General features: G+C 32.7%; 1 protein-coding gene across 1 annotated transcript in view; it reads right to left on the reverse strand.

Annotated features, from left to right (window-relative positions):
- The window catches only part of LOC117102275 (polycomb group RING finger protein 3-like), a 28,697-nt gene that overhangs the window by 15,552 nt on the left and 3,458 nt on the right, over positions 1–9,687 (reverse strand). The window contains exons 2-4 of the mRNA XM_033242508.1: positions 5,655–5,720; positions 1,910–2,121; positions 1,143–1,223 (exon numbers count right to left, since the gene is read on the reverse strand). Coding sequence (XP_033098399.1) covers positions 1,143–1,223; positions 1,910–2,119 — 291 coding nt within the window. The 5' untranslated portion in view covers positions 2,120–2,121; positions 5,655–5,720. The remainder of the gene's footprint in view (positions 1–1,142; positions 1,224–1,909; positions 2,122–5,654; positions 5,721–9,687) is intronic.

Raw genomic sequence — 9,687 nt, forward strand, 5'->3', positions numbered from 1 at the left:
TATTAATTTGCATCATAACAATTTTTTTTTTAACAAGGATATATTTTAGGCTAAATATTTGTACTGCACACTTGTTGAGGCAGGAAATCGTTAATCTTAAGTGACTTTTTATTCTATCAGCAAAAAGAATAATAAAATAAGAGGTAGGGAAGCTCAGAGGAGAGAAAAAAAAGATATCCTGCCCTTAGGACGTACCGCTTCAACTCTCAGAAAAATATAAACCAACATAAAATTTAATTACATCCGGAAATATAAACTTTTGAGGGGACAAAGGCATTGGGTCACTGACTCTGGGCTATCCTCTAAATATACTCTTTTTAAAAATAAATATTACATTGTTATAGTAGATTATTTATGTACATCACAATTTGCTTCAAAATGTTTTCACAGCTTGTTTTTAAACATGTTCCAAAAGCCACAAACAAAAGAATATTTAAGATGAATCATTTCATATTCTCATAAATCCAGCTAGTATACAATGAAATGCTATATCTGTGTTGGTCTTTATATAGAAGTGAACACTGTTTCTTTGTGACAATCACTGAGCTTAAATTCTATCTATTATTAGTCATTAAAACATATAATATACGATATGACAAACAAAACATACAAAATAATAAATCACTGTCTTGAATAATCTTGGCAATCCTTTTAGCCAACAACAAAGACCTTTACAACATGCAGACATGAAGGAATTGAATTAATCAGTAGCCTACACCAGAAGGCAATTCAATACTCTTCTCAATAATATATTTATGTTTCACATTTTTTATTAATCTAGAAACAATTGTTACTGTATCTTAAAATCACATTTGACTAATAATAAGTACCAGTATTAGTTGGCATACTAGGAGTACCGTCATGGAGACGATAGGGGGAGGGGCAATGAAAAGTGAGAAATCATGTGATTTTTTAACTACTTTAGTTGTGTGTTTTTTTTTTAGTAGTTTTCAGTGGAAGAATCTGGCAAGGGTGGGGGAGGGATGGAAACATTTTTTGGGAACTTACAATCCCACCCCACCCACACCCTCTTACATGTGCCAATTAAATGTGTATGCAACCATCAAGAAGTATAAATTACACATTTGAAACTATATAGTTAACCATGGACCTAATTAAAAGATTGTAATTCAACAACTTACCTTACTTCGCCATCTTGTTGCACTAACAAATTCTAAAGAATGGTCTTTGCCAAGAATTTCTTCATTGCAAAGTATATCAACCTAGAGGAAAAAACATACATAATGTAACTTACTTACACACTTGGTATTTACCATTCCATGTAAGGAATATCTAGCTCACATTGACTGGTAATTATTTGAGAGTAAGATGTATTTTACAATTCATTTATAGTGTAACTTATTATTTAACCTAATTAATTTACGTAATGTATGTAATAACAGGCTACTTATAGTTGTATAGACAACACTGGGGGAACATTTACAATATAGTATACTTTAAATCCTTCCTGGTAAACTCCTTTTTGATGACTACCAGGAAGGAGTGCAGGGGTGGATTTGGGGGTGGGGGCCGGGCCACCCTCTTTTTGAAAGTAAAAAGAAAAGGAAGAAAAAGAAAGTAAAAGTAATAATTGATCACCCAAAACACATCAGAGGTTATTTTCTAGCATCTAGAAAACAAAAACTTCGCGGAGTCATTCCTCAGACCACCAAGAGAAGTGTTGTCTCGATCGGCCCCACTTTCGGACATCTCTGGATCCACTCCTGGAGTGAATAGTCTTAGCACTTGTCGTTCAATTGGTATTTGTTTTAATTCTTATTAAATATAAAATAATCTTAACTGTTCTATGCAATCTTAATCTGCAGACAATAAAGAGTCCATGTCTTGAATTTAATTGAATAGTAAATCTGTAGGAAAGAATAATGATTAATAACAACTTGAAACATACCTCAGTGTGTTTGTCAAGTTTCAATCTATGAGCTAATAGTTTTTTCAGGTGAGTTATCGTTGCCTGGGATGAAATGCGAATATACTTCTTCCGTAGTTGTCTCCAATTTTCTGTGTTCCGTTCTAATTGTATTTTCACCTGATCGTCATTTCTATGGTAATCACCCTCTTCTTCCTTTATCTCATCTTCCATTTCTTTATCTTTTTCCATTTCTAAAAATATAATAATGTGTAATTAAACTTTAATCGATTAACAATCCACATTTTGACAGTAAACACTGTATCGCAAGAGTGGAGGCGGCTTGAAGTGGGGGAAGTTTGGCGCAGTGGGAATGGTTAGGTTTCCCAACCTCGAGGTTGGGGTTTCAATCTTGCGCTGTGCATTTTGCTTGTGCCTTTAAGCAAGGCATTTTATCTACATTGCTTCAGTGTACCCAATTGTATCAATGGATACGTACAACCAGCAAATTGCTGGGGTAACCTGCAGTGGACCAGTGTCCCACCCAGGGGAGTTTAAAAAAATATAAAATGATATTGAAGGAAGTTAGCCGTTAACACTGCTGAATAAATATAATATAAATCATCCAAGGTACATATACAGTGTTTAATAAGGACATGATGGAATATGTCCTTATGGCTGGATCTCGGTAGAGATACAAAAATGATAAGCAACAGCTAAAAAGTAAACGTAAGTAAACAGCCAGAAATAGAACCAGAGCTTTCGCATATCTCTCTATTCAGTTGGCAAATAATGTACTCCTGTCTCTTATACACATCTAGATGTGTATAAGAGACAGATATAGATGTATTCATTCCTTTATTCAGTCAATAACTTATCCATCCATTCACTACCTGTCATTATTCATTCTACCGGATGATATTAATACCCGTCACTTACTTAGCTAATCACTACGAATCAATCAGCATATTATTATGCCTACCATTAACAGTCTTAGGCAATAAATGTACTAAGCACAATATAAGAAATGTACTAAACATAAGACAAATTCAGTTTATAGGAGTGGAGTTGAATAGCTTGGTCGTTAAGATGCTTGCTTTCCAATCCCAGGGTCCTGGGTTCAATTGCTGTCATGGTAACAGGATTTATTCTCACAACCAAAAACAACTCCAATCCCTAAGCCTATGAGATTTGGTAAGTGTATAAAGTATCATATGTTTGTCATGTGATGGGATTGCCACATACTGTATCTAATATGACAGTAATCAAGTCCCTATTGCTAATACTGGGACATGTGCCTAAAGCAATACAATTTTAAACAAATAAATAAAATAATAGAGTTATGCTATTATCTTTTTCTAATTAGATAATAGCATAAAATCTCTATTATTTTATTTATTTTTTAAAGTAAAATAATAGAGTTATGCTATTATCTTTTTCTAATTAGATAATAGCATAACTCTATTATTTCATTTATTTTTTAAAGTAAAATAATAGAGTTATGCTATTATTTTTTCTAACTAGAATAATTAATAAACTTAGCTCCATTAAATCTATATTAATTAATTAGAATAATTAATACAATTTTAATGAAGCTTCAACGAACCTAATGACAGCAATTAATATGGGAAGCAAGGACTTCGATGTTTTAAAAAGACTTCAAATTAATGCATACCGTAGACAAATAATAGTCCTTAAATTTAAACAAAAGTATCAACACAGCCTCACATAATTATGCATACAATCATATGTACAGTATAAACACACAGTATGCATGTGCAGTACACACCTACAGTAATACGCACGTACAACATGCATGTACAATACGCATGCATAACGCACATACACTGGGTCGAATTTCCTCATACAATTCCATCAGCATAGTTGCTGTAGGCCTTGGATTTATAATAGCAACTATTTTTTCTACTACAGATATGTACATATTCCTAAATATAGAATAGGTGTAAAACAATGATTATTATTCAAAATTTAAATGTACTAGTATGTTCTTGAAAATGATTAAAATGAACAGTTGAATGTTTATCACTGACTTATCTGAATTCTATTATTCATATTGTGGAGGCTTACCTCCTGAGGCTAGAATACAAAAATACACACCAGAATGTTACAGGTCAAATAGGGCATAAACACACAGCAGTAATGACATATTATTATTAGTGCAAAATACAGCTGCTTCGATGTTCTTAACATTATTATGTAGGTAATTGATTTAAAAAACAAATGTTAATTTAATGATGTAATAACCCACATCATTTCCTATGTTATGCTGTATGGAGAACAACATGTCTGTACGTGTTATTAACCAGTGGTACAGTAAAATATTTTATTGCACTCGATTTGAATCTTAAAGTTACATAAAAATAAAGTAATCACTCCCACATATTGTCTGCTTACTTCAAGGAATATGATGCTTTGAGTAGGTTATTTATATTCTGTATTATTGAATTTACATATCTCTCTATTCAGTTGGCAAATAATGTACTCTATGTAAGTAATAATACTACTATGTTAACGTTAATAATAATATTATAAATTATTCATGCATTAATCAAAATTATTTACATTTCAATCTCTATCTACTATGAAATATGACTATACTAATTTATTATTATATTATTACTATTTATTAATGTTAAAATAAATGATAGTAGATGGTTAAATCTATTTATTTGTGATAGACTAATTGCAATTTGAAATATTCATGTAATCTTTAATAAGTCAAATATCTTATTTCTCCTTGTAAAATGTAGTAGTTCAATATATTTTATGTATTTATCTTTATACCTTAAATAATTTCTAAAGAACAAATGTCTACATTCAGATACTTAATTAAACATGACTTTATACCTGAATTAATACATAAATATCATTTAATAATTGACAATAATACTAATTGAATGTAAAACTAATTAGCCATGACTTAGACAATGTTAAGATCCGGTATTTCAGGGTTCATTCCACAAGGACAATTATTTGCATTGCAAATTAATATATTGTCTATGAAATTTGTAGCGAAAGGTAGCACATGTAAGAGACGCTTGGCTGATGTGCTAATTCGTCATAAAATGCATTGAATTAAGGTTGATTGAACAGTCACCCCTGAAGCTTTCCATTGTAACTATTTATAGCATTTCTTTTTAAACAGCTTAATTTGCTTATCTTATTTTTGTTACTTTTGGTAAAATCCAATCATCCTATGAAAAGCGATGAATGTCCATGTGTTTACATGGGTATTGAATATTGAGTATTGTACATCCCTGAATAAGCTCCGCTGCACTACCTGTAATAACATTTTTGGAGGTTTCAGTGCGGCACTTATTCGAGAGCAGCGCTTATTAAACAAATATTGGCGTGGCGCTTTTCATGCCCATTCCCATGTTAACTATCTCGCGTATTCCCGTAGTTAGGTAGATACCTACATCATCATTGTGTTAATTATTCATTTCAACACTGTATACATTGTATTTAAAACCCTGTTGCTCAAAGTGTTTCATTACAGGGTAATATGTACTCTCAAATATGCCCTGTGGCACTTATTCGAGAGCGACACTTAGCAAAAAAATAATGTTTGGTGCGGCGCATATTTCAAGAGCAGCGCTTATTCAGGGATTTACAGTAGGCGTAGATTCGAAGGTGTGTACTGTCGCTATCTCAATCGCTGCAGCTGATGGTCGTCACGCGTGACGATGACGATCTGTTCAGACTGCCTCTAAACAACACTTTTATAAATTATTATTTATTATATTAAAAAAGGTTCTGTACCAACCTGTAGGTTCTTCCTCTTCATTTCTGCCATAATTATCAAAGAATTCCTTCTGCTGCTCTTGCTCACCTTAAAAAAATATATACACAGGTTTGACGGGAATGATCATCATAATAAAGGCAAATTTCTAAAGTTCTTGTATTATATGGAGAATCTTACTGGCTTGCCATTATATTGGTGTATCTAGGAGTATTGACATGGTAGCAGTGACGTATCTAGGGTGTGTGCGGGATGCACACCCCACCCCATTTTTTCAATTTCCCCCACCCCCTCCTATATTGAAAATGTGGCAAAGACAAGCCAAACCAATCACTCGTATGAAATCCTGTGTCAGAGATAATGGCCAAAACATGCTGGAATGTAAACATTTTCGAAATCTAGTTTATTGCACTAAAATAACCTTCATATATTTTTATATCATGCTGTGCTGTTATTTTCCCCCTTTTAAAAAAATTTTTTATAATTTGGAGATGGTTTCTGGCTGAGAAATGCCCGAAATCATAAATTTTGAAGGCTGTTTTCTCAAGTATTGTTCTTTAAACAGCTGTAATGAAATTTTGGAATTAAATGATTCTTTTAACATTTGATAGTTCTCAATTTATTGTCTAACCCAGTACTGTATTAATAACTAAAAATCAATTTTTGCATTGAGTGACTGGTTTGGCTTGTCTTTGCCACAAATGTTGAAGCAAAAAAATCATACTCAAGTAGATAAAAAATCACAAACAACCTCACCTTCACGCCCCTATTTGCGCCTCCCCCTCCCTCTATTTCAAGACTCCCACAGTAGACACACCACCATACGGTATGGTCGGGGAGACCGATAAGGTCAGAAAGTTAAAAGAACTTATTTTGCTCAGCTAGTTTTTAGAGGGGGTTGGCCACAAACTTTATGTGAGAGGGACTAGCGTTCCTATGTCCCATTGCACTCCCCACCTGTCTAAAGCAACCACTTTGCTTTTAAAAGAAGTCATCCTTCATTTTTATCACTTGAATTGAAATCAGGTTTATCTATACATTGTAAGAATTTTTATTTGATGTCTCTTTACTGCATAGTTCATAACAAGACAGCTGTTTACAATATTAATCTTTATTTGAACCATGTAGATCTGTCACATGTCACCTTCATCACTATTGACATAATGTAGTCAAATTTGACGTCGTCAATCAGTCAACTATGAAATATCACAGTAAAATAATTCATGGTATTCAGGACACAGACTTCAAACTTTCATATTTATATTACAACACATAAATAAATTTCATGTCTCTGGCATAGAAAATGACTCATTCAAGTTTCCCCAAAAGACTTCATGACTCCCCAGCCCGTCCTTCCGCTGGCGGCAGCCCTGAAAATCTGATCCATACGACTTCATATTGGGATTAAGTTTGGATTAATTTAAATAATTAAATGTGCAATGAAGTCTACTTGTCTGGGATAACAATAAGCCATTTCGTAGTTTGAATTGCGCATGCCTTATCCAATGTCAATCGACATAACCTTAATGCTGTGTGTTTAATTATGTTGATTGACTTTGATACTGGCATGTGCAGTTCAAACAACAAGTTGCAAAAATAATAAATATTCACTATGCATGTATTTAACAACAAACCAATATGTTGAATATCAATTATTAAAAATTGCAGTTTTTCCATAATGATGTAATACAATGACATCTGATGCCAAAAATACAAAGGAATTAAGACGCTATATAATTCATAGCTTACAATTGTTTGAATGATTGTGCCTACTGGAAATCATCAAAGTGTGGGTGGTTTTTGTGGTTGGCGTGATAGATTACCTTGTAACTAGTAATACTGCCAGTAAATTTAAAATTGAATAGCAGTACACACACAAACCCAATTTCATTTTCTACTGAAAACAAATTACCATCCATTTCTCCGAAACACAGATGCATAAATGTCACAGACTGAGACAGCTCACTAAAAAGAGACATGAAAAATGACAGTCTTCTTGTTATGCCATTTGTGTCTTGTACAGTATTTTAAAACGGATGAACCTTTTCAGAGTACTGCATGCTTCTGTGATATTCATAATAACTTAATACGCAGCAATATATTTTCATCATTAGATGAATAAATGCTCCATGTCAATAGTCGGTAATTAATTAATGTCTCATTTCCAAAAAGAAATCAGTACCCATAATCACAGATCCCAAATGATCACTATATATGATAGATTTATGGAAAGTAACAATGCTATTGACAATCCCCAGTCCCACAGGTATTATATAATGTAATATTGTTTTATTATTCCCTTTTATTCGCATTCCATAGCAAGACTTTACACACTAATTAAAGCTGGTTTGACACTAGTCAAATTTATTTGCGCGAATCGAAGGCATCAGTTCGGTTCCTGAGCTCTGATTGGTTGCGCACATTTTTCACTCCGCAAAGAGCAGAAACAGTTTGATTTACCAATTTTCGCTGAAGCGAAAATTCCGATAAAATGTGAATGCGCATGAACCGCGCTTTCGATTCGCACGAATAAATTCGCGAGGTGGAAAAGAGGCTTAAGGGATGGAATGATGGTCTAATAACTAAGCCTCAACTACTGAAGTTTCACAGGAGTTGAACAAAGAAGATAAATCAAGCATTTTAACCATTAAGCTTCATCACTATACTGTAGATTTAACTCGCATATTTTACGAACATTAAATTTTATCTTTAAGGGATCAGGCCTATAACCAGAGGGTTACTATGGTTAGTAGATAAAACCTGTGCATTAACAATATTTTCATTGTGGACCCCATGGAAAGTAAGTTTTGTTTTTCTAAAACTTTCCTGACATCTGTTTTTTAATGTTTATATTATATATCATGATTATTTTACAATTTTTATGTGATGCAAAATAAATATGATTGAAAGAAAATATGAGAATTTGGGAGACAAAAAATATAATTTATGCTCCATGGGAAATAAATAGATAAAAATAAATTTGATTTATTAAATTAAAAAAATAAGAAATTAAAATAAATTAACAAAGATTAAATTTCAAAATCACCCAGACATTAAGGATTACTATTAAATTTATTGCTTTATCTTGCTCTTGCACCTGAAACATAACATGATCCTCAGCCTGTCAACAACTGTTCAATTTTAATAGATAACCTTTCAAGAAATATTACACTCTACTGAAGAAATTCATCAAGATTTTTAATGAATTAATTCTTTCTTTATAAAAACTTAAATCGCTAAGTATTGGTGAACAAAGAATTTGGATTTTTATTTAAAAAAAAAGAATGAACAATACAATTTCAATACAAAAAAATCTATATATATAAATACCGGTAATTATCATGTTAACATTATATGCAACCAATATGAGGTGATAAGACCCTTGAATATAGTTTGCAAAATACATGTGAAAAATTCTAGTGGAAGTCAAGGTACAGTATTCTACAGCTTAAAGGACTTTACTACAGGATAAATATAGAAGCATGCAGGAGTAATGATGTAGGCCAAGGATATGGAAAATTTAACACAAACAGTTATACCCGATTCACACGTGAAGTTAAATTTAATAAAAAGTAACGAATTGTAACCGAGCGATCTCCTGAGTTATTCCTACCGAGATAAAAAGCATTCACACGCGTCTGTAAGGTAATGCCAAGGTCGTATAAAATTTACTCAGTGTTTATTCAATGAATCATTTTTCCCCTACTGCGATATAGGTCTAGCCTAGGCCTAGGCCTAGTTGAGAACCCTTGTCACAGATGGACTGTTGAACTCACCATCACTGTAAACATTCGAAGCAATCAATGCCCTTAACAACTACTGTAAACTACTACTACTTCTAAACTAGGCATAGCTATCAACGTTTCTGTCGACTCTTGATAATACTAGTAATAGTACTAACACCATCCCGACGTTCATTTTATGTATATCTTCTTCTTCTACCATTACTAATTAACATCAATAACAAGAGTAATGCATTCATCATTGAGAAAAACTAGGCCTATCTATTTCTAGTGGATCAGAATCGTCTGCAGAAGGAAGAAAATTCAAAGAACCC

This window comes from Anneissia japonica, unplaced genomic scaffold (genome assembly GCF_011630105.1).
Source record: "Anneissia japonica isolate Jap-2015-1 unplaced genomic scaffold, ASM1163010v1 scaffold165_len1371125_cov188, whole genome shotgun sequence".
NCBI classification, from domain to species: Eukaryota; Metazoa; Echinodermata; class Crinoidea; order Comatulida; family Comatulidae; genus Anneissia; species Anneissia japonica.